At 50.5% G+C, this 26,294-nt stretch overlaps 2 protein-coding genes across 3 annotated transcripts in view; both read right to left on the bottom strand.

Moving 5' to 3' along the window:
* LOC119458699 (uncharacterized) overlaps positions 1-26,294 on the bottom strand; it is a 604,514-nt gene that overhangs the window by 278,732 nt on the left and 299,488 nt on the right. The window lies entirely within an intron of this gene.
* LOC119459342 (1-phosphatidylinositol 4,5-bisphosphate phosphodiesterase classes I and II-like) overlaps positions 1-26,294 on the bottom strand; it is a 343,616-nt gene that overhangs the window by 198,711 nt on the left and 118,611 nt on the right. Inside the window, exon 3 of the mRNA XM_049671676.1 lies at positions 17,763-17,831. Within this exon, the coding sequence (XP_049527633.1) occupies positions 17,763-17,831 (69 nt within the window). The remainder of the gene's footprint in view (positions 1-17,762; positions 17,832-26,294) is intronic.

Here is a 26,294-nt window from a genome sequence, read left to right on the forward strand (position 1 = left end):
TGCCAACTGCATTCTTTGAGAATCGGCGTCTGGCGTCTTTGAAAACAGCGCTGCGCGCGTGGTAGCTCAACAGTAGAGTGTACTAGAATATGGTCGAGTGGGACGAGCGGCTGGGGCGGCGCATGCTTTGCAGTGAAGCGCCCGACGTGGAAAAATACTGGGGCGGCGCTGCGGTCGAAGTGGAACAAAAGGTCCCTGGATTGATGTACGCAGACGACATTGTGCTACTAGCGGACAATAAAAAAGATTTACAGATACTTGCGAATATCTGTGGGAACGCAGCGACAAATCTAGGCCTTAAGTTTAGCACAGAGAAATCAGGGATTATGATCTTTAATGAACACACGAGTAACTTCGTGGTGTCAATTCAACAGCAAGTAATACCCATAGTGAAGCAATATAAGTACCTCGGCGTACACATAAACGAAGGAAAGAATTACTCAAGCAACCACCAAGATAATCTGAAAATAAAGGGGAAGCGGAATGCAGCATTAATGAAACACAGAGCACTGTGGGGCCACAATAAGTATGAGGTGGTGCGTGGAATCTGGAAAGGAGTAATGGTGCCAGCGCTAACATTCGCAAATGCCATTATATGCTTAAAATCGGATATATTGGCGGGTTTAGAAGTTAACCAAAGATCAGTAGGCCGGTTGGCTTTGGGAGCACACGGTAATACGACAAATGAGGCAGTGCATGGAGACATGGGTTGGGCCTCTTTTGAAGTCAGAGAAGCACAAAGCAAAATTAGTTTTGAAGAAAGGCTCAGGAACATGGATGAAAATAAATGGGCGGCTAAAGTGCACAAGTATCTCTACATGAAAAGCGTGGACACAGAATGGAGGAAGAGGTCAAGGAAGTTGGCAACCAAGTACAGGATAATCGAAACTGTAAATAGACAACCAGGGGTCATCAGAAAGAAAGTGAGAGAAATAGAGACCGTGAATTGGATGCAAAGAATGGAAACGAAAAGGACAATGGAGATTTACAAGAATGAGAAGAAAGAAATTAGAAGGGAAAATCTGTACGATAACACAAAGGGCAGTGCCTTGCTATTTGAGGCTCGAGCCGGTTGCCTAAGGACGAAAACATATCGGAACAAATATTCGGAACTAGATGAGACATGTGTATGCTGCAGTAAAGATCCAGAGACCACTCAGCACATCCTAATGGAATGCGACGGGATCCACCCAGCGAGAACCGTAGGTAACGTGCAACTCCCAGAAGCGCTTGGGTTTAGAGTGGAAGGAAACATAAACAGATCAGCCGTAGAGATCAGCAAGAGACGATTAGAGTACTGGTGGAAAAAAAGCAGGGAAAAGATGGATACGACCTGATCTCTTAAAATCATATAGGCAGCGGTACAAGCTAAATTTTTGAAAAAGGTATACAAAAATGCGAGATAAAGAACATGTGTAGTATACCTGATTAAATCAAGCAGGCTAGGTGACTATTTGTCACCACCCCGTTTCAAAGGGGATGCCAATAAATCATCATCATCATCATCATCATCATCATCATCATTGGGCCGCATCAAGGTCGCGCCGTTGGAAACTGCTGGCGATGCTGCTCGGCAGGGTCATTCGTACTACTTCGCGCGCTGGTATTTGCGTTCAGACCGATCAAATGGGGTTCATATTTGCATATGACATGTATTTATGCCTTAAGAATAAATTCCTTTCTTTATCTTCTTTATTTATTTTTTTTTAATGCCGCTCGGTCATTGCGCGTACATTACGGCCGCAGTGTCGGCTTTTATTCTATATATTATTGTATGGTTCCCTTTGGAGAACAAATATTTTTCTCGTTCTTCAAGCAGCAGGTATCTCTAGTGTGTATTGTAGCGCATATAGTTTTCTATCAGTAGGTCTTGCGAAACGCAGACGAAGCAACATATGTAACGTTCCTGCTTGCCGCTTCAAACAAGTAAAGCATATCTGCCCCATCCGGCACCTTGTACTTAGATTTACGGGAAGCATTGGTATAGATTAAAAAAAAAAAAGTTGTCGCAGTTTCACCTGAAAGGTGAAACATCAATTGCGATAGCAAATTTGAAGAGAGCTATACGGAGTAATGATAGCAGCTTTATCAGCTGTATAAACTTGGACATGCAGCAGCACCGGCAACACGCAGAACTGTTGTCGACGCCGTCGGCGTTTTGCCCGCGTTCGCACAAAATGCGTGCGGCATTGGTGACTGTTGCCGGAGCCTCTGATATAAATAGGCACTTCGTGCCGCAGCTAAACGTCGCCTCCCTTCCCTCCCCCTCCCCCCCACGGCCTTTCATGCGTCGGAAGAAGGCACGTTTGCTCTACATATATGGCGATTGTAGAGCAGGAAAGAGACGCCTACTTCTGCAGCCCTTAAGGGAGCACAGAGCAGAACGCGCGTTTGTTCTCCGCCGTGCGTTCACTCCTCGTGAAAGCGCGCGTCCCTCGCGCCCTTTCACTCGCACATACAGCGTTCGGCGCGCGGCGACGATTTCATCTCCATTGACGTCATACGGAACCTGCTTTTGAGTGTCCACATAATTGCTATCGCAATAAAAGTAAACTGCAGTGCAACATTCCATTCAAGTTTCCGCCTTTCTCGCGTAACAACAGAATGCGGAGTAATTGGTACGGGGTCATTTATTACAGTCGGGCCTCGAGCGCCGCAAACGGTTTTAGTTAGCCATTCTCTATGCTAATCTTTGGCCGTAAGCCGTACGTGGAATTTTTTTGCCAGTCGATGCTTCAAAAAAGAAAAAAAAAAAAATGAAAGCCTGCGCGGTAGCCTAATTATTGCCTATATCGTGGATACGGCGTTGCGCTGCTAATTTTGGAACTCGCGGGTTCAGTCCAGGTCGCGGAATTCGATGGGAACGAAATGGAAAAAGACTCGTGTACTTGTATTTAAGTGCACGTTAAAGAACCACAGGTGGTGAAAACTAAACCGGGTGTCTCATAATAATATCGTGGTTTTGCCACGTAAAATCGAAGAACTTGTGCTAATTAAAAAAAAAAAAGAAAAAAAAACACGTCACTGCGTTCTTGGGCTTTTTCCTAGGGATGTAAAGAAAACTTATTCTCGAGTCTGATGTCCGAGAAAAACATGTTACGCTTATCCCATATTTCATGCGTAAATGTAATGCCGTTCCCAAATGTATGACCGCTCAACCCTGCAGCTTGTATATTATAAACGGCTACGTTCAGTTATCCTGTGCACTATCATAACGACCATAATGAAACAATTAAAGGAACGGCATGTCTCACATACACGTAGATATATGTGCAGAGCTGTTGCGTTCGTTGAAGAAGATAACTGTGGTACCATATGGGGCACTCAGTTTAATGGGGTGCAAACATGATGAGACTGTCAAAAAAAAAGTTTTCCTTGTCTGAATCAAGTTATCAGATTTACAGGCTGCCTCAAAACGGGGCGTTTATATTGAATGAGAGCTAGGAACTTGTTAAGCAGGATTTAGTAACACCCGTCCGTTAATTATCTCAGGAACTGTGCCTCTGTGCAATAGCCACGACTCTCCGGCAGCAAAATCATTCGAAATAACAGTCCTGACGTGCATGCAGTCACTCACCTTTGAGATTTCAATAGTGCTGCTATGCGTTACATTCGAACGGAATTGACTATTCGGCGTCGTAGAGTATAATAATAACACTTGCGCGCACGCACACACACACACACACGCACACACACACACAATATATATATATATATATATATATACAAGATGGTTTTGCCTGCTATGAATATTATTTCTGCGAATGAGAGTTTTATTTCCAGTATTCACTAATAAGTGTGTTTGTTACTGCAAACACGTGCGCTTATTCCCCCCCGGTTGGGAGTTCTCACTTTTTCAATTATTGCATTTAGAATATTTGTTATTTTTTCCCTTACACATATATATCATAAATATATATGTCTATGTACCCTTTGATTTAATTACCTAGAAATACATTGGTCATTCTTCGCGCCCCGCAGTTAATAAACCTGGTTTATTTCTCTCTAATATTGTTTTCTTCGATCATTGTGCCTGATCAATACCCACCAACAAGAAGCGCGTCTAAAATGACACGATACCAATAATAAAATTTTCTTACGTAGCCTTCATGGTGCGGAGATACCAGTTACCTTTAGAGGACAGTGGTAAAAACAGCAGTTCACCTGGCTAAAACTACATTTGGCACCGGCCGTCAAGAGTCATGGGCGCACCGAAGCAACAAAACCATTAAGAAATGTACTGCACAGAGGTTCTGCGAGAAAAACTGGGCGTCCGCCAGCGTCCGCGTAGCGAACGCGCGCTCGCTAGCAGACGACGCGCTTGACAACGACAGCAAAATTGAAGACGTCGCGTTGTATAATCTATGCCTCAAATATATATGTTTGGCAAAATGGTGTAAACATAAAGTTGCAGTTGAAATAAAGCGCTATTTTAAGAGCGTACTATGTGCAATAGGCCTCGGCGCCCGCAGCGAAAGTACGTTGAATATGCCGCGGAGCGCGTCTCCGCCCCAATCCAGTTCGCTCGCAGCGCCCTCGCACTATTTTCCCACACAGTCAAGAGTTCGACGAAAGCTCGTCTGGTCAGGTAGCATGTTGGGTTAATGAAAATTACGGTCACTGACCAAGTCAAAAAAGTGTTTTGACGTTTCGGAGCCTGTACAGGTTCCTTGTTCACAATGCAGCGGACGTAGCATCGTTGTCCAGTTAAATATGCAGTATATGACGTAATGAACGGGCATAAACTTGCATGTTTCCATCTGTCCTGTTAACGGTATCTGGCGTCGTCTGTATCAGCGGAGATTCAAGCAGCAGTCTCGTTGTCGGATTTTTCTCTTTAGCCATGATTGCAGCATTTTCCCAAGCGATAGAGCGCTGACTCTTGTGCACATGCTCCGCCAGTGCGTTGTACACGTGGCGGTGATTTTGAACATCGCGCTTGTGCTCTTTCAGTCGTCGAATGAAGTTTCCTGTTTCGCCAATATAACAAAAGTTGCAGTCTTGGCACGGGATCTTATAGATTACCCCCGGGAACTTTTCGTCTCGTAAGCGGTCCTTCACGTTGACAACTTTGCTGCGGAGCTTGTTAGATGGCACATGCGCAATGCGTAAGTCATATTTTGAAAATATCCTTGAAAGCGCTTCGCTGATACCGGGTATGTAGGGAATGCTGGCCCGTTTTTGATAAGCCCGTTTCTCGGATGGCTGAGGATTCATCACCCGTTTTTCGATTCTGCGAACAAAAGCAGCCGAATAGCCGTTATTGGACAGTTCTTGGCGTACCGTAAGAAGTTCTCTTTGGAGTTCTTCTTCACTGGAGCATAAGTGGGTGGCCCGATGGGTGGCGCCTCAGCGGCGGGTGGCCCGACACGCGGCGCCTCAGCGGCAGAGCGCCGTTCGGCCCACTCGACCATTGTCTAGTACACTCTACTCAACAGGTAAGAGCATCACACGCGTAATGCGAAGACGTGGGGTCATTCCCCCACCTGCGGCAAGTTGTTTTCTTATGCACTTCATTTCCATTATTCTATAATTTCGTTCATTCAATTAGTAAATACATGTACTAATTTACCCTACGTTATATCCTTGGTGTCTTTGTTTGCTGGCCTCTTATGATACGAGGGTGATTCGTGGTTGCGCGACCGATCATCGGCCTCAGTGAACATGGCGTAGCTTTACCGCGAGGCTTAATACCTCAGGTTCCACAACGGCACACCCGGGCGATATGTCCACACCGACCACATTTCCGACATACAGTTTGCTGATAGTAACATGTCGTTGCGGCATCTTTGGCAACGTCGGAGACGCGGCGGCGGTCTTCCTTCCCGAGGAGGCACTCTCGTCAAGAGGACCAACCCCTGATCCGAGGAAAGCATGTTTCTCGCTTGCATTCTGAGTTTCTTCTGCCTCCGTCAAAGTCAGATCACGTCTTGCCAGCAAATGACGCCGAACGGTCCCCGCAGACGATTCGATCCTGCAGCATGCGCTGCAGAGAGATCCCAGAGTTGCACTGCTCGGCCAGACGCCGAATCTCCGCGACGAGGTTTTGCATAGTTCTCGCCGGGTTGCCGTGTTCGCACAAGAATGCGTAACTCGCGGCGATCTCATAGATTTACGGCGCATAGTAGTCTTGTAAGTATCGGATGACTTCTTGATATGTAAGGGCATTGACTTGCCTTGGGTGACATCGTCCTTGAATATGAAGATGGCGCGTCTTTTCGACTCATCTGCTATCTATTGCACTTCCAGGTACACCTCGAGTCGAATTTTGAAGGTCGCCCATGTGCTTTCGATGCTGTCGAACACGGGCGTTCTTCAAATCAACCCCGCCTTTGTCATCTCAAGGCTCACCTACGCCTTTCCCTACCTACATCTACTGCATACCGAAAGAGCACAACTGGAGCGCCTCATTCGCAAAGTGTACAAGGTGGCGCTGGGGCTCACCCGTACCACTCCTACCGAGCCCCTCCTAATATTGGGGTTACACAATAACATGGAAGAGCTTCTAGAAGCACACTGCGCGGCGCACATTCACCGACTACAGGGAAGCAAGCAGGCTGGATCCTGGACCACATCCGGCACAGAGTATCACCAACGCACAACGATCCTGCCACCATTCCCCCCGACATCAGAAAGAGATTCGTCATCAAGCTACTGCTAAAGAACATGCTGGCAGGTCATCACGACGGCAGAAGAAAAGCAAGAGCTCAAGCCCTGCACAAAACCCACGGGTCCAACTCCGAAGCAGCATACGTCGACGCTGCTCACTATTCCTTGCCAAACAACACGTACGCAATCAGCGTAATTTCCCTTCCCAAGATCAACAACCATGACAACAACCAGTCCGAGCAACACCAACAAGGACGGCCTGTTCTGTTCGTGCCCTCAACGCGGCGCAGGCAGAAGAGGCGGCCATTGCCCTCGCTGCTGCGGCGGCATTAACAACCAAAATCAGCGACTCAAAGACCGCCATATCCAACTTTGCACGTGGAATCGTGGCCCCAGCCACGCTACGAATACTGCACCCCCTACTCTCCCCCAAACAACAAGATAGTGAAGAACCCACCCCAATTGAATTGATATGGGTCCCGGCTCACGCAGGGAACCAGGGGAAAGAGGCAGCCCACCAGTGTGCTCGAGGATTTGTCAGCCGAGCGGTGGGTCCCGTCTCTGACCCGGGGGCCTGGTCAGAGAGCCACTGAACACATACCACGATATTGCCCAACACTACCGCCTCGCCCCCCAAGATGAACAAAACCCCCACCAAATCCCAAGCTCACCAAGGGACAAGAAGTCACCTGGCGCCGACTCCAAACGCACTCCTTTCCCAAGCCACAGATGTACGAACACTTTTACTCTGACTTGACAGACCCACAATGCTCATTATGTGGGTCCATAGCCTCTTTCAGTTCAGTTTCAGTTTATTATCCATTCAATACAGTGATTATGTAAACGATACTATACAGACGAGGGTCCCAAAGTCAAAGACTGCAACGGGACCCTCGGTTCAAATTGAAAAAAAAAATGTATGCAAGCCATGGGTTAAAGCAGCAAAATTAACAACGTTGAAAGAAGACAAGAGAACGCGCAAAATACAATACAATGGTAAGATACAAAAAACAAGGAAATGCCTATATCAACAGGCGTATTCATCTGGGACTGCAGGGTAGATCACCCCCCACCAGATCTCCTGACCGCTCCCTCGCCTGAAGCGTGGGAAGCTATACTCATGAACCCGAACCTAGAGGTTCAAGTTCGAGTCATCAAAAGAGCCGAGGAGGTGGCAGTAAGGCATCACCTGGTAGCCACCCCCCCCCCCCTTCCCTAAGCCAAATTACCAAAATAAAGTTGTTTCCTCCTCCTCGTAGGCTCATTCTTCCATGCGTTGTGGACCCAACGACTTCGCCTTCTTCGCCACTGATATGTCGCCACATGGCACACAAAACAACTCCGTGGTGAACATAGAAATGGAACGTTTATTGTTCGCTCCACGGTATCATTTAAGTGAGGCACGTGACGTACACTTCACGTGCCTAGAGTACCGGATCAAGTCCTGGAGTCGCAGCTGGGTTGCCAGGCGAAGACACGTCATGACCGATCCCCCGTAGTGGGTTGAGCCATAGCCACAGGTTCCAAATCAAACCAAATCTGCCTCTCTTGTTTCTTCCTTACAATGGCGCAGTCGACAAAGAACCGGCCTTAAGGTGATGCATCCTTAAGTGCAGTTCCAGTGAATCCTCGCCGTCCCAGGTCTCTTCTGCCAGGGAACACTGTCGAGGATACTTTACCTAGGACTGACTCAACCTCCGAGTTGGGAAGGGATGCCTTGGGCGTGGACCCTGCTGCCCCACTAGCGCCGCAAGTACCCGCCACACCCTCCGTCAACAGCGCTCAGGCCTCCACAACGGATCTAGGGCAGGACAACACCGGCGATCTTGCTCGGACCATCGTCTTGCTCTCACAGCAACTCCACAACATGGCGAGCTCCTTCATTTCCTGGCATCGGGTGCGCCGTACTTGCACCACATCCCGAGCTCCACCGTTTTTCGGCAGACCCTGCCATCTGGGTCCGCACCGTGCACTCTGTTGCCCTCCAACACTCTTGGAAAGTTACTCTCCAGAAATCCTTCGAGGAAAAGCGGCTCCGAAGAGCCGCCAATATTCTACATGGGCAAACTGGAGCTTCGGCGTTGATGTCCACATTTGAGGCACTTCCGGGGAGCTACGACATTCACTTTATGGAGATGCGATCCCGCCACGACCTTCTCGAAGCTTGCAATTACAACCTTGCTTGGGCGTCCTCCCCTGCGGCCAGGCAGTATATCATCGATGAGATCCGAGATCCCACCCATGCGGCCATCCTTTCCGTGCAGCCTATGGAACCCAGTCTGCACGCTTTCGTCCGGAAGGCAGCGGAACAGCAGGATACTGCAAGTCGCGTTTGGCAAGCCCAGCCCCCGAGCGCTCCACTTCTCAGGCTCTTCTTCAACGGGGATGCTTTTCTTGCGACCGCACGGGCCACGGCTATAGGAACTGTCCGCAAGCTCTGCGACAGACCATGCAATGCCAAACGCGCCCGCTCCCAACATTCCGTGTCCGCGTTGACGGCACTTGTGGATACAGCACAGGGCCCTGCTGCGACGTCACGCCGTACACGCACTCCAGCCGTGGACCGAGCCACCTCTTCGAGCCTTCGTGCTGCCCATCGGTGCTCTCGACCTGCGACTCCACATGGAGTAAGTTCCTGGCCGCGGTTCCCGTCTTCGAGGACGTGCTCGCCGACCTATTCCTGGAAGCTGATAACCTCTTCTCTGGCGAAGTTCGGCTCACCATCGAGGGCGATGGGTAAACTTCCGCCCCTTAAATTTCTCGATATAAACAGGGTTCCAAAGAGCCCAAGATCTATCCTCAACCACGGCAGTTGTTGACGCGGCCTTCGCGCTCATCAATGATTAGGCATAGTGAGGCACCGGCTTCTCTCGTGCTTTACGTTCTACCACTCGAGACGGGTCCACGGAAACGAGATACTTCCTGGCCCTCCGGTGCCACATCTCCGGTACTCAGGGTAGCCACTGGCCGAAGGCACAACCCTTCGCGCCGTGCTCAGCGACACCTTGCTCAAGCAAGCCGAACTGACCAACACAGCTGAGATAATCATTATCAAAGACCTTCCTGCGCGGCCCCAGAGACCACGGGTTTCGGCGCAGACGCAGCTGTACCGTGTTTGGAACTAACCACCTCCCGGTGCGCAACGACAGCGCTCTTGTAGTCACCCACGTGACCACGAATTGCCCTTCGTTCCATCGTCGTACATGCCTGACTCGGTGGCACGCGGCATTTCGCCGAGTTCGAACAATTCGAGTGCATTGGCGAAGCTCGATCGTCCGCGGCAACACGGCGAAGATGCACCCCACGAGTGAGCAGACGCTACTTGCGCGGCACGTCATTGCGGCCGGCCGGGCCGCTCTTCAATGTCCAGGATTTCGCGACGCGCTTTCTCAGCAGCGACCGTCCCGAAACAGCCAATTCCGCCCGCCAGAGTCATCTTCGGCAACTTCTCATTCCCAGAGCATTTGCAGCAGCGTGGCGCAGTGTAATGAAGAAAAAAAGCGGCATTTGAGCTGGGGCGCTTGCACTGCGAGAGAAGCAGAAGAGCAGCTCAAAGGGACGCTTGTCTCGTCTCTTCTTTACAGCATATATACAATTACTTACAGGGGATCATAAGAAGTAAATTTACACAAGAAAAAACATAGGCTGGAGTGCATCCTGACTGGGAGCTTACCACTGTGGTTGAAAAGCGTACAATCATTGCATTCTGTCGGTGGTAGCGTATGGGGCAGAAAGTTGGACGTTAACAAAGAAGCTCGAGAACATGTTACGGACCGCTCAAAGAGCGATGGAACAAAAAATGTTAGGCAAAACTTTAAGAGACAGGAATAAAAAATTGTCGCAGTTTCACCTGAAAGGCGAAGCATCAATTGCGATAGCAAATTTGTAGAGAGCTATACGGAGTAAGGTTAGTAGTTTTATCAGCTGTATAAATTTGGACATGCAGCAGCACCAGCAACGCGCGGAACTGCTGTCGACGCCATCGGCGTTTTGCCCGCGTTCGCTCAAAATGCGTGCGGCGTTGGTGACTGTTGCCGGAGCCTCTGATATAAATAGGCACTGCGTGCCGCAGCTAAACGTCGCCTCCCTTCCCTCCCCCCCCCCCCCCCCCGGCCTCTCGCTCGTCGGAAGAAGGCGCGTTTGCTCTACATATAGGTGATTGTGAAGGAGAACAGAGACGCCTACTTCTGCAGCCCTTAAGCGAGCACGGCGCAGATTGGCGCTGAGCCGTGCTCCCTCAAGGGCTGCAGAAGATAGCGCCAACCTTTCCCTTTCCCTCAAGAACCACTTATCATCATCATCGGCGCAGAACGCGCGTTTGTTCTCCGCCGTGCGTTCACTCCCCGTGAAAGACGCGCCCCTCGCGCCCTTTCACTCGCACATACAGCGTTCGGAGCGCGGCGACGATTTATTCTCCAAATGACGTCATACGGAACCTCACGGCGACGGCGACGCCGATGGCAGAAATCTGCTTTTGAGTGTCCATATAATTGCTATCGCAATAAAACATTGGTCGGCCCTTCCACCCGGTGAAGATGGTTAACCTAGGAAGCTGAAACGTGCGGCCCCGGTGTTTATCACTGGGTTAATCCCGAGGGTTCATTAAAGTATTTCTCAATTATGAGGTTACACACACGTTTGGCGGCGACGGAGAGAACAACGTCACTGACGGTGTGCCCGCAGTCTGCCGTTGTCGCTCGCATTCGATGTGTCGACTTAGCTCGGCGGCGTGGTTAGCAGTATTCGCCCGCCATTGCCGCTTGCGATTCTCCGAAATTAAATTGCTTCAAAATTAAATCTGTCCGTTACGTACGAAAATGAATGGCTCATGCATACCCCAATAAGCAAAGGCTCATACCCCGTAAACGTGGCCTCCCCATTACGACAACAGAATAGAAGTGAAATTCTACGCTGGAATGATGAGCGGCCACGGAGCCAGCTGTGGAAGACGACGACGACGAATGCGGGAGCAGTGGCACGAGCGCGTGCCGAGCACGAGCGCAACCCGAGGGGCGCCAACGAGCCAGCTGCGGAAGAAGACGACGCTCGAGTCAATGCTGATGGTGGTAGTTTTCTGTATACAGACGATCTCGCTTAGCCGTAAACAATTTCGCCTATACGTAAAAAGCTTCGCTTTAAAGAAATCGCCAGATCTTCCCCTGTCGAGAAAATGGGGGTATAAGCGAAGCTTGTCGTGTGTGTACCTACTTTTCTTTCGCTTTCTAACTGGTTTGCCTTCTCTTTCGTACTGCTTGTCTTTTCCTTTTCTCGCTTACGAGCGTAAGCGAGAAAGACACGGATCATAACCTCATCAGCGACTACGTGTCAAAAAATCGTACGTACCTACGTTAAGACGTAATAGTTCAGCGGAAATCCGCTAGGTGGAGATAAGTAATTAAAGGGGAACTGAGACATTCACCCAAATGTACAATTTGCTACAATGGAAACCCAACCGGGTTCCTCGAAAGAAAGTCTCGTAGTTGAAGAAAAATTCGTCCTGGTCCGGGACTCGAGCCCGGGACCACCGCCTTTCCGGGGCAGCCGCTCTACCATCTGAGCTAACCAGGCGGCTAGCAGATGGCAGGGCGAAGTCGAATTTGTCGACAACTCGAAGCAAAGGCAAGTGTATGACGTAATAGTTCAGCGGAAATCCGCTAGGTGGAGATAAGTAATTAAAGGGAAACTGATACATCCACCCTTTTGAGGAACCCGGTTGGGTTTCCATTGTAGCAAATTGCTACATTTGGGTGAATGTCTCAGTTCCCCTTTAAGTACCTATGTTCAAACGGCGATGCCATTTGTACTCCGCCGAGGGAATGTTAAAGCACGATTAACTTGAGCGGTCATGGTCGGTACAACGTCGCACGGTTTGTACGTAGCGTAATCTGCTAGAGGAAGCTACTGGGGACAGTGGGCCGCTCCCGAAGTCTAACACGATGCTTCAGCGCGCGAGCTGCCAGAGGGAAAGAAGACGAGGAAGTGGCAAAGAGCTGGTTGGCTTTTGAACATTGTGCATAATCAAAACAACAACAACAACACGATCGTGGTTAGGGCACCGGGCTGCTGTGCTCGACGGCAGAGGTTCGATGCATTTTATTTGCACATTAAAGCGAGGCAGAACAGGAGCCTACTTACCGCAAAGTACCAACAACGAGGCAAAGAATGCTTCGCATTCGAACCAAGTCCAAGCCGACGCACAGTGTGGGGCGTCTACGCAGCTACATCGCATGTCGAAGTTTGCAGCACAGAGAAGTACGGAACATTTCCGGCTAGAGACTCCTGTGCCACATTCCCATTCTGGATAAGAAAAAGAACGGTAGCCGACCCTCATTTTTCACTTAGGTGCCTCTTAGTGACACTCGCACGTCGGCGTTAATTATAATTAATTTTAATTATTCCAGACACTTCGGTAGCTCAACTTGTAACTAAACTTATGCTCTGATATCATATCCACAATGAAACCCATTAATTTTTTTACTGTACTATTTTATTGCGATAGCAATTATATGGACACTCAAAAGCAGATTTCTGCCGTCGGCGTCGCCGTCGCCGTGAGGTTTCGTATGACGTCATTTGGAGATGAAATCGTCGCCGCGCGCCGAACGCTGTATGTGCGAGTGAAAGGGCGCGAGGGGCGCGTCTTTCACGGGGAGTGAACGCACGGCGGAGAACAAACGCGCGTTCTGCGCCGTGCTCGCTTAAGGGCTGCAGAAGTAGGCGTCTCTTTTCTCCTTTACAATCACCATATATGTAGAGCAAACGCGCCTTCTTCAGACGCGTGAGAGGCCGTGGGGGAGGGAAGGGAGCCGACGTTTAGCTGCGGCACCAAGTGCCTATTTATATCAGAAGCTCCAGCAACAGTCACCAACGCCGCATGCATTTTGAGCTAACGCGGGCAAAACGCCGATGGCGTCGACAACAGTTCTGCGTGTTGTTGCTACCAAAGCCGCTCACCTTACTTCGTATGACATTGCTGTGTTGCTATCGCATTCATTGCTTCGCCCTTAGGGCGAAACTGTGACATTTTTTTTTCTATATTTTCCGATTTATATTGAATTTCGTGCCCGGTTGTCTCAGGAGGTGAACCGGAAGTGGTGCGCAAGAAACAAAAGTGCCACTCGATGCTCGTGCCACTAAAAGTCGCGAGGTGCGATCCCAGCATCCGACGTTCGAATTTTCTAAAGCGAGGCTTCGAATTTACCCCTGGAGGTGGTTGAGAGCACACGGCAGGAGTGCGGGAGAAGCCTATAGGCATGCCACAATGCCCGCAGAAGCTGCCGCGCCTGCATTTGTGCTCACGCGCATCAGCACGGAGAGGAGCCAGAGCACCGGATGCCATTCTGCTGCCACCGACGCCGTCGCGAAGCGAGTGAACCTCACCCCTGAAGCAACTATCGTGGCAGCTCGCCTACACTGCGACGTCAGAATGCATGTGTCGTTTGGGGTGTGCTCGATAAAGTACGTGGCAACAGTGCACTACTAAGCAGATAAGTGTAAATCCAAGGTGCGGTACGCTCTTACTGTTTGTAAAAAATGTCACAGTTTCGCCCTAAGGGCGAAGCAATGAATGCGATAGCAACACAGCAATGTCATACGAAGTAAGGTGAGCGGCTTTGGTAGCAACAACACGCAGAACTGTTGTCGACGCCATCGACGTTTTGCCCGCGTTCGCTCAAAATGCGTGCGGCGTTGGTGACTGTTGCCGGAGCCTCTGATATAAATAGGCACTGCGTGCCGCAGCTAAACGTCGCCTCCCTTCCCTCCCCCTCCCCCACGGCCTCTCGCTCGTTGGAAGAAGGCGCGTTTGCTCTACATACATGGTGATTGTGAAGGAGAACAGAGACGCCTACTTCTGCAGCCCTTAAGCGAGCACGGCGCAGAACGCGCGTTTGTTCTCCGCCGTGCGTTCACTCCCCGTGAAAGACGCGCCCCTCGCGCCCTTTCCCTCGCACATACAGCGTTCGGCGCGCGGCGACGATTTCTTCTCCAAATGACGTCATACGGAACCTCACGGCGACGGCGACGGCGACGCCGACGGCAGAAATCTGCTTTTGAGTGTCCATATAATTGCTATCGCAATAAAATAAACGTTGCGAAAATTTGGCCTGCGGAGCATCGACACAGGGCGTGCAGCCGCATTGAAGCACCGCAGCGTAAAGACGACACAATGCCATTAGGCGCCCAGCAAATAAACCGGCGCGGTATCTCGACGATGTCTTTCACTGGTCCACCTGGAGCGAGTTCCCCCGCTTTCGCTTGGTCGTTTTGGACCAACTCGCTCCGCCGCCGAGGCGCGAATTCGGGTGGAAATAGGACGAGAGGCACACGTCACTTCCGCCCAATTGTGCGACGGCGACTTCGGTTGCGATGGAAACGTATAGAGAGGAAGTCAGGCAGTGCGACGTCTGCAAAAACTTCCGGTATGATGCGCTGCGGAGCATTTTTGCTCTCCGCTGGCAGATTCAGATTACTGAAATCCGAGCACTCGCTCCAAGCACGGCCACTGGATAAAAAAAAATGTCACACTTTCGCCCTAAGGGCGAAGCAATGAATGCGATAGCAACACAACAATGTCATACGAAGTAAGGTGAGCGGCTTTGGTAGCAATATGAATTGTAGTAAACATGAGCTGATTAAGTAAGCAGGTGTGCTGCGGCGTAAGTAGACCGACATGAAGAGACTCGATGACCACGAGAAGGCGCGTGTGAAACGGTGGTGTTGATGAGAAGCGCTTCCCGTGGGCAGCGCGTGCGAAGGGACACACCTATAGCGCTGCACTGCCGATCCGGGCAGCATTGCATGTGTTGCGTGCGTTGGAAAATGTGGCCCGACTATTACGAACTGAATGAACAAGCGTGGTGTGAGCACGCACAAACACGAATAGATCACACTAAATGACTGCAGACAACGACTGTCAAAACGCTGGCAGCAAGCATACGCCGCAGCGGGCGAAGGTACGTGCGGTCTATCGCTTCAACGGAAACTGAGCGGCGAATGCACGGCACATAAAGGTCAGAGCCGTGTGGAGATAAGCGACGGTGCGAGCGAGCGACGAGCGCGGTTGTTGGCAGAGTAGAAGTGCGCCCCCCCCCCCCCCCCGCGCTCCCTCCGGCGCTGGCTTCCCCCTTCCTTGCTTGCGCATGGGAGATTGAGTGCATTCGCTCTCCGTGATAGCGTGCGTCCCCGCCCGCTTCCGCTCGGGCATACGGCGCGCGGCGAAGATTTTATCTATACGGAACCTCACGGCGACGGCAACGACGACGGCGACGACGACAGCGACGCCGACGGCAGAAATCCGGTTGAAGTATCCATATAATGGCTATCGCAATAAAAAACACCGCATATCCACGGGGTGAATGATGACGAGTGGGCGAAGCTCCGGAGGGAATCATCGGTAAACCGTCAATCTTCCGTGTAATTCGCCCAGTCTCGCCGCACTAAATCGAACGATTGACTTCCACCAATGACACGCGCCATATGTGACGTCATTCCTATTTTATAACAGCGCCCTTCATTATAATTGCACCATCTCCCGCTTAAGGGGACGCTAGCACAAACGCGTTAGAAACGTGCAGTACTCTAAGGGGAAGAGACCACAGCGTCTTACGCAGCCGTTTACACATGCCGGAACGTGCACCGCGTTTGCCGACGCCATCAGCGTTTATGAATACGGGGGTAAGGCGGAGAGGCCACAGCGTCTTACACCAGCTTCTTGCACGGGCCGTAACGCGCTAGCACAAACGCGTTAGAAACGCGCAGTCTTTCGTTAATGTTGGGTATTTATTGCCATCGTGGTGCGTCTGTCCATGTGCGCTTCGTGGCGTAGTGGTTAGCGCCACGCGTTCAGAAGCGAGGGGTCCCTGGTTCGATTCCGCTACGGCCACAACTCTCGGAATTTTTTTTTCTCATAAAAGTAGACGTGGCTACCTACTACGACGACTACTACTACTACTACAGAGGAGGGACAGACCCACACCCTAAGGAGCTTCGCCCCTAAATGTGCGGCCTGCCGCGTCGGGCGCGCTGCTATGGGAGCAAACATGACGGCCGTAGTTGCATTGTCGGCCGCTTGGCTGTGCCGAACGGCGCTAGCTGAGTGGGATGGAACGCTTCGGCTTGCACGCGCGACGGCGTTCTAAGCGCGTTCCTGACGCATTTGCTATGTCGTTTTCGATGCACGCGGCAGGCCGCTCTTTTTTTTTTTTTATCCAGCGGCCGTGCTGCAAGATTACGGCGGCCGCTCCAGATCGACCAGTGGAAAACACCTCTAGAGGTCGAGGGTTTGACACCGACCGGAGGCCGGATTTCGACGGTGGCGAAACGCCCGTGTACTTCAACTTAGGGGCCCGTTGAAGAATCCCAGGTGGTCACAATTAATCCGGAGTCCCCCGCGACCTGACAATCGAATTGTAGTTTTGACAAGTAAAGCACAATTAAACACTTCTCCCACGATGCGATGCGCCTTGTGACTTAATGACAGTGCTAACCTTCTCGCAGGGTATGGAGTCTATGGACAGTGCCCCACCACAACGCCTCAAGCAAACGTTGTGTGTTCTGTGGTTTACGTGGACAAACACAAGTGGTGCACGCAAGGAGAACATCACCACTCTCTTATAGGATCGAGCGGCTTAATAGTTTAAACATTCGCCATCAACCGTCACCGCAATTACCATCAATTGACGCAAACGCTATAGAAAGGTTCACTTACACTGACTCCCGCAGCATTTTCTTTTTATGGAAGAGGCCTGAAACGAGGCGGGACCTACCGCAGCGTACCTGAGATAAGCCGAAGAATGCTGCGTACTGAACAACTCCTGTAGTGCACTTTCGGTTAAATGTGGTGAGAATTAATTCGGAGACGCCAACTACGGCTTGCTCTCTGTGAAGTTTTGGGACGTTAGAACTGGCATTATTTTCCCAGCTGTCTTATTTAGAGAGAGAAATGCATTTTCTGGCGTACGCTGGCGCTGGTTGAAGTTGTGTGACTCCGGATACTGCGCTTATTCCCTCATCAGCTGCACAAGTGACCTCTTCCCACAAACGCCTGAACCACCTTTGCACTAACATTGTCGTGTCAAACTTGGGCGCGGTCTAAGTTATTCCAAACGCACTGTAACGTATTCAAATAAATAAACGAGAGTGAGCCAGCTCACCTTGGGCGTCCTGGCGTACTTCCCCGTGCGCGTGTCCCGGATGCTGGAGATGTCCAGGAACTCGGTCTCCTGCACGGGACACAGAGTCACTCGCACGCAGCTTCTTCGAGGCACAAGGGACTTTGCCTGCGCACTGCGGCATGCGCGGCACACACACGCGAGATGTCTATTAAGCCGAAGAAGAGCCAAGGGCGCACACTCGAAAAGCGGCAGAGACCAGCGCAGGCGGAACCAAGCAGCGCAAAGGTTGGACGATGATTGCTGACTTATTGCCCCAGCGACACCAACATATTGGCGCGGGTACGCCGAGACAAGAGAATAATGCATTTATGTCGCTGCCGTAGTTGGCCTTTCCGGGTTCAGATTTATGTGCAAATATAGACGCTGTAAAGACGTATACACGAAAGGACTTACTGTGAAGTGGATTCCCCACGGCCTGCGTGACTTTTCCGCATAGTGAACCGTACTTCCGGTGCTGGTTAATATATTCTTTCTTTCTTTTTATTCTTGACGGAGCAGTGCATTTACGATTTAGGGATGCCCGGTCCTCAGAATATTGTCATTTCTCTAAACAGCAAACTAAAAATAGAAACGGTAACTAACACCGTTGTTGACCTGAAGGTGTACGAGACGTATCCGCAACGGGTGACTGGGTAAGAATCGACGCTGCAAGAAGAAGTGCACCCTTCGGGTGTCCTGTGTTGCCACCACCGCTGCCCGAAATATACCCAACACTTTGCAAACGTTTCGCTACATCAGATGCAATTCTTTCGATATAACCGAACCTTTTCACATGCTTCACTATATCCGAGCATTCTACGGAGACCGCGTTTTTTTTTTCTTTTATATATACACAAACGACGCGACGAAAGAGAAATATCACCGATTACTGGCTAACATAACCCGCACAAAGATGTCCGTTCGAGTGAAGCATGCGGAAGGTGACATTCCTGTAATACCCATATTGTATAAGCATATTTTTTTGAACGCTTCAAAGCAAATGCGAGGCTCCGACGCCACCTGCACGGCTGGCTGTTCTTCCGACACTCGATGCCGAACAAGCACGACTGCCTTCGTCGGCGTTCACCACACGACAACCGTTGCGGAACTTCCCTCAATATAAACGGAAATTGAATAGCTTTTCCAAACAAAGCTTACTCAACGCTACAGAAACTCGCGAGAATATTTATAAAACGTGAACAGCAATTTTTGTGAGCGTTCATTCATATATACCGCGTGTCACATATTCCGGCCCCCAACAATGTACACACCGAGCGGTGGCCTGTCGCAATCTCGACGAATTTCACAGCGTCACGCACGAGCCACTCTTTTCGTGAAACGTGGTCTCCCAGCAGCAGCCTCAATCGCTTTTGTCTTGCGTCAGCTAACTTTCAATGACAAGATTCCCTTCGTACTGGTTTCCCCCATTCTTTACTGCTTCCTGAGAAGGGAAGCGCAGTCGAGGACGGCAGGAAAGTAGATGGGGTGATGAAGTTAGGCAATTTGCAGGCGCAAGTTGGAATCAGCTAGCGCAAGACAGGGGTAATTGGAGATCGCATCCTTCGTCCTGCAGTGGACATAAATATGGGCTGATTATTATTATTATTATTATTATTATTATTATTATTATTATTATTATTATTATTATTATTATTATTGCTTCCAGTGCAATATCTTCGAATGCCATTCATTTCCCTCTTGTTGATAAGTTTTTTGGGGTTGGATGCTCTGTCGTCTCTTTATTAGGTTCTTAGTCACTCAGGAAAGCTTACCTGTTCGCCGTTTTAGTGTCTAACCTCTGATTTCGTTTGTAGTCTTCGAAACTGTTTTCGTTATATGTCGCATTCACTATCTCTCCTGCTGTAACGCCTCGCATATGCGAGCCTAAATTCCTCCTTTTGAACATTTTTCTTCTGCCTTCAAATTAAGGACACTCTTGGACCTCACTATCATGTGATCACCGCCCTTTACACTTGTACATCTTGCAAAAGCTCGGGTCTACGCACAGCACGAGATGTATTTAATTTCTTGCTCCCCCGATATGGTTTTCCTATTCCTGTTACTGCTATTCAGGAACAAGCTATCGCAACCAACTTTTTTGGCACGAACGAATCTTCTCTGGTTGTCAATTGGCTGTTCCCCAGTCTGGAGTTTCCTCACTTTCCATTTGAAGTCTCCCGTTACTCCTTTCTCATCGCTAACTGACCACGCTCACAAAACTGTTCGACTGCTTAATCACGACTGACCGCTGGCACATAGGCTTGCAATGCTTTTAATTTACATAATTATTTAGTTTTATTAGAATGAGCGCTATTCTTTCGTAAATGGCGTGGAATCCCCTTATGTCGCCCCGCTAGGTCGTTGTGTATTAAAACTTCCTAGCCCATATTCTTTCTTACCACCAATACTCTACAGCAGATAATGTGTCCAATTAGTCAATAGTGTATATGGCTTACCAGCTCTTATACTTTGCTAATCCTTAGGACATTCCGTGTTGGGCCCAATAATTTCTACGTAGGCTTTATTTAGAGAGTACGAATGAAATTTTGCAAAACCGCATTTAACTAAGCAGCCCTCTCATCGCATTTCAAAAATAGCCTGAGTAACTTAAGACGAACGATACAGCGTTCGTCTTATTCGCTTAAGTTGTCCAATACATATTTTTTTTAAAGTTTAGTTATAAGTTAACACTCTGTATAGCCGAGAGAGAAAAATAACGCAGCGTACACCATGCCCTACAATATTTTTATTTATTTATTTGTAAAATACCTTACAAGGCCCCTACATGGGACATTGAGTAAGGAGGGCATAGAACCAAGTACACACATAAAAAATGGTAAACTCGCGATAATATCAAGGTCGCAAAAACACCAGCCAGCTGCACAGCTTACAAATTACAGAAACATATCAATGACATGCAGCTGTGTATTAGGACAATAAAAACAGCTCGATAAGTTTGTAAACAAATGTACTACAGTGTAATGGAAAATGTAGGGGGGAAAAACGAAACAGCGAGTATATTATTAACAAGGGAGTTGAGTGAGTGCCTGAATTTTTCGCGGTCAGTTTCCGCAACTATGTTATCAGGTAGATTGTTCCAGAGACGAATGGCACGTGGAATTGCAGACTAATATCTTTTCCTTCTCAATGAGAAAGATGTAGGGGGTGCTAACTGAACAATCTGTAGTGTATGCACCGCAAGGTGCGGAATAAAGGAATAAATGTACACCCTGCTATTTACATTTCGCGCAGTACACTACAGAATTCAGTAAGAACCAATTAGCCTGCTAAAAAAGAAACATCTGAGGACACCTATGCTCTTCTTGTGAGTTACTGACCAATTAAACGCCGCTGAGCGGTTCTTGGAGTTGTGCGCTGCGATAATGTCTTGGAGTTTTTCTGCGGGGTATGTTATCGAGTTTAGCGATTAAATTGGCGCGGGTTATTATTGTTTTCTTGTACAGTTTCTACGTTAGCATGTAGGCTGTAGACCGGAATAATTTGGAGGATGTCGCTGAGAAATCAAGGACGCCGCATGAAAGCAAGGAAGCAGCAGCGGCCACGGCAACCGCACGCGCGCTTCACGCGACGGCCTCGCCGACGACAACCCGTCTCGCCACGCGGCGTCGCGTCGCCGTATCTGCTCCGTTGAGGCACGCTGGTGACGTGGCGTCGCGGCGATGCCCTCTGCCCTCACGCAACACCAGGGGGGGGGGGGGGTATTCTGTAAAAGTCCACTTAGTGGACTGTCCACTTCGGCTGTTTCCATTGGCTGCCGCTTCACGAGCGCGAAGGTGCCAGCCAGTCTCCTTCGAATTCATGGCGCAAGTTGAATCAGCTAGCGCAAGACAGGGGTAATTGCGAAGTCGCAGGTAGAGGCCTTCGTCCTGCAGTATATAGACACAGAAAGAGGCTGCTGCTGCTGATAATATGGATGCTACAGTTACCGACTTCCTGAAAAGAATAGAACTGACACTGCCTCAAAGGGCGTCTGAAGGGCGACATGTTGACAAGCTACAGACTTGTATGCAACTATCGGTACACCGCCGCAAGAGCCGCCTCCCGGCCTTTTCAAAAAGGTGATCTAATGACGAGGAAAGTTTGTTTGCGTATGTCTCAAATGTGTCTCTTGAACACACAGAAACTTTGGATTAGGCCTATGCGGGAGTTCTTGACGTCATCGAGATTGTGGAGAAGACCCATGACATTTCAATGTAATATTTGTGCATCCACAGTTGTGTGCTGCATGTTTATAGAAGATAGTCCACAGGCCGGGTTCCGATGGGACGCTGAGGCGATGGAAGCCCGCTCGCGGACCCTCCTTGAACCCCTGGAGGAGTGCGAGCTGTTCTTGATTGGTGGCGGAAGACCTGCTTACGCTGATGGCCTATACTCGCTCAATCCGCCCGTCCTCTTCGCACGCACCTTCTGGGGCGGAAGGCTGTCCGATCGTCTGGACGGGCGGACGCAACTTTGCCATCCGCATCCCTGCTTGTCTCTCATTCGCTGGTACGAGGCGGACGGCGTAGGACGTCATCACAGTAAACATGGCGCTTTCTCGAAGCGAAGCGGTGACGCGAGGCCTAGGCTACAGCCGCGTCAGAAACAGTATTTTGCTCGTTCTTCTGATTCTTACCAGAGTTATCCAGCACCCACGGAGATAGTCATCGAAGGCAGCAAGCCCGTGTACCCTCCCAGGCCTCATCAGTGCGGGCGATCGCCGACAGAAACAGACGGAGCGGAGAAGTGTGTTGTGTTTGCGCGTGCGTCGGAAGAAATATTTCAAGCCGTCGACTTAGCGATTTCTTGTGCCGTGCTGCGCGTGTGCATTGCAAACGAGAAGGCCATCACATACCCGTGTATTCTGAGTATACGACACATGTTCAGGGCGTGGCGAAGCGAAAAGTGTCCGATGGGCGCACCCAGCGTACGCGACTTGTATGTGTTCTGTGTATGCGGTTAGTTGTCGCGAAGTCGTGAACATCAGTCCTTACAACTTTCAGAAATGATGACAGGCATCAGTAGCGATAAGATTTGTTTCCTCGTTATCGCTGTCATTCCTCGTGTGCTATACTGCGTGTGAGCCGTTTTGCCGGCTGCTGTGGTGACCGCGACGTTCGAGCTGTGTTGTTGCTGTTACGAAGTGTTCGCAGGATAACAAATCGGGATATATATGTGTCGCAGCGTTACTAGGCGTAAAAGTGCTCGTTTTATGTGTTGTGCGTGTGCTCAGAAGTGAACTGTGCATAAGTGTTGCCGATCGCGTTTTCTTGCCCTATCACACCGGCTTTTTCTGCTTCGTACATGTGTCCTTTGCTTCAATTATTACTGCACTTTTGAAGATGCTGTTATCGGTGAGGGTAACTTAGGGAACATCATAATAGTTACAAACGTCAAGACATCCTATCCTGAAATGTGGACACCTATGTGTGGCCCGAACGGCCGCCGAGAGCCGTAGTGGCACTGCCCCATGCCGTGCCATTTCGGAGAATGAACGCCTCTCTACAAAGAAAGGCGTTTGCGCGCCTCTTTGGAGGTAATGTTTTCTTTCTTCTTGAGGGTAATGATTTCTTCTTCCGTGAAGGTTACGGGCGACAATAGGCTGTGTGTTCACCGTCACAATTTGCACAGTGGGGTGGGTCGTTGCAGTTGTCCGTGGGGTGGTCATGCGACGCGCACTTTACACCGGTGATACGGTCTCAGCAGCTCTGAGAGCTGTGACCGAATCGTTGGCACTTAAAACAGCGTCGTGGTTTTGGTACGTACTATCGACCAAAAACGTTTTACGGACCACGGGATCTCAGAAAACGCTAAACATCCGAGCAGCCTTTAAAAAGTAGCCAGTAAAATCTTACATCACAATGTCGTTCACATATATACCTGTAGAGACTGCAAATGGGAATAACAGGCTGCGTTTTGAGGCTGCCGAGATATTCAGCTTTTTGTCAGATCCCTCGGTCCGTAAACTTTTTTGGTCGATAGTACGTCCTGACATGTATTTTGGTGTGGCCTGTTTCGATGTGTTCAGGGAGTGTGCTTGAATGAAAGGTGAGAATGAGGTGTTTTGTCAGAATTTCTTCCTCGTCTCGTCGGATCTAAATTCGCTAGAAATGCGTGACATGTTCCTTCCAGGCCTCAAGCAGCTGTTTCAGCCAAATATAGTAGGTCTTGTTCAGTTATAACTCCTCCTGTGCTATTCGCAGAACGATAGGGGCTTATCGAAATCGGGGTGTTAACAAGTTGAACAAGTTTGGACAGCTTCTCGAACTGGTGTTGTCGCGCACTTGAAGCAAAAGATCACCGGTGACCATTTTCGTGACTATGTAATCGGGACCTAGCTTTGATGCGAAAGCGTCATTGAGCGAAAAAGCCGGCGGCGTCTACAGCTGCGGAACTTACCATTGGCTTCGACGCCACGTCAAGAGGCGCGCTGGTTCGGGCCTCGACGGAGCAGAGCGGGCGAAAGGGTAGGTAGAGAGGTTGAGGAAATAAGAAAAGATGCATGTTTCTGCAGCCCTCATAGGGAGCACGGCTCAGCATCTGAGGGGCGGGGAAAGGGGATAGAACGTAGGAAAAGTGGAAGAAGGGGAGGGAGAGGGTAGTCATCGTCTCGGGCAGTGTGCCCTTCCAGTCGGTCAGCCAGCATCGAATCGGCAAGGTAGCAGAGTACGAATACCCTGCTGGAACTGCGGGCTGGGAAGCGCAGGTTCGTGCTGGAGGAGACCCATGCGGCGTAGTTGAGCCACCATGGTGGCTCGGTGTTGGTTGAGTGCGGGGCAGAAACATAGGAGGTGTTCCAGTGTTTCGTCTGCCCCGCACTGTGTGCATGCTGGTGAGTCAGTTCTACCCAGGCGGAAGCTCCGGGCGGCTGTCCAGCAGCAGCCAATCCGTAGGCGTAGCAGGAGGGATCTCTCCCTCCTTGTCAGTTCCCGGTCCGCCACCCGTGTCGGGGGACTCCGCCTCGCCACGCGTGCGTCGGGGTGACAGCTCAGTCGCTGCAAGGTGCTCCTGGAGTAGTCTGAGGCAATGAGTTCCGGGCTGAGTGCCGTGTCCATGCCGTGTGCCTCCTTTGCCAAGACATCTGCCTCTTCATTGCCCGGGATACCCACCTGTGCAGAGATCCAGTGCAACGAGACATCGGTGCAACTGGCGCGGAGGGCGTGAAGCTTGGTTACCAAGAGGGTGCACTAAGGCCAGCCTTTCCGGGAGACACTGCGGCCTGGAGAGCTGCTCTTGAGTCGCTGGCCACCGCAACAAGTACTCCAGGAGGGTCACAGGCTGCAGTGGCTGAGCCGGTGTCAGAGAGGACGGAGCCATCCGTGAAGACGAGCAGTCTCCCTGCCAGCTCTTCCTTTAGCTTAGAGGTGGCCACCTGCAGGAGTGTGCAGCTGGAAGAAGGGCGCTTGGAGTGTCCCTCCAGTGAGGTGCAGATGACCAAGGTCCTCTCGTGTGATGGTGGGAGTCGCACCGCTGGAGGTACCTGGCCGACCACTGTCTGGTAGGTCTCGACCAGGCTCCCCATTCTGGAAGAGGGTCGGCCCGCCAGGCGGGTGAGCAGGGGTTCTCCATCAGGGGCGTGGGCCAGTCTGTCAATGTGCAGCAAGCCACGCTGCTGCAGCAGGATAGACAAAGGCCGCGCTCCCACCTCTGTAAGCGTTGCCGCTATCTGTGAGGACCGGGGCAGCCCCAGCACGCTCCTGACGAAGCCCCGGTGGAGTTGTTCCAGACGTGTCAGCCGGTTTGGTGAGAGGGTAGTCAGTGGCAGGGCATAGAGCAGCCTGGAGGTGGCGGCTGCTGAATGCAGTCGCAGCGCCCAGGATGGCGAGCATCCCCGCCCCCTCAGGAAAATGCCTCTGACCGCTCTCTGGACCCTCTGGACCTGCGCCAACACACAGCCTTCACAGTGGGAGTCCAAGTCAGCAGGTGGTCAATCTGCAACCCGAGGTATGTGACTGTCCTCTCCCATGGTATCCTGGTGCCACCTATGATGAGACAGGCAGCGCCCCGTCGGGTGGCCGAGCGGGGGGTGTACCAGGAGCACCTGCTGCCGCGGTGTTGCGAGAGGGGGGAGGGCATCGCCGCGACACCCTCGCTCTCGGAAGCCTGTGTTATCCGCGCGTTCCTTGTCTATCGCTTGCGTTATAACTGCGTCTCGGTAAGCCCAAATCAAAACGCGCTTACTTGCTCGCCAGGATTCGTAACTCGAAGTACCGCTCAGCGGCGTTCAATTGGACATTCACAACTCATAAGAAGTGCTTAGGTGTCGTCGGATTTTTTTTCAGTGAGACACTTCGCTACTACCAACGGTGAGAATGTTCTTGCAGTGTTTGCAGGATTTTGGCAGTACTTTAGTTACGTGGTACTTTAGGTAGATCTCTTTGTGCTGGGTGAAAAATAGAGAGTCCTCGGTGCGCCCTCTTTTCGAAAGAGGGCGAACAGGCAGTCGGGGAAATTGATTTTAATTGGGCACTTATGACAGCCAGCCACCACCACCGAGCCCAAAAAGGGTGCGCTACGAGACCCTAAGGTGAC

Source organism: Dermacentor silvarum, chromosome 7, assembly GCF_013339745.2.
Source record: "Dermacentor silvarum isolate Dsil-2018 chromosome 7, BIME_Dsil_1.4, whole genome shotgun sequence".
Classification (NCBI taxonomy): domain Eukaryota; kingdom Metazoa; phylum Arthropoda; class Arachnida; order Ixodida; family Ixodidae; genus Dermacentor; species Dermacentor silvarum.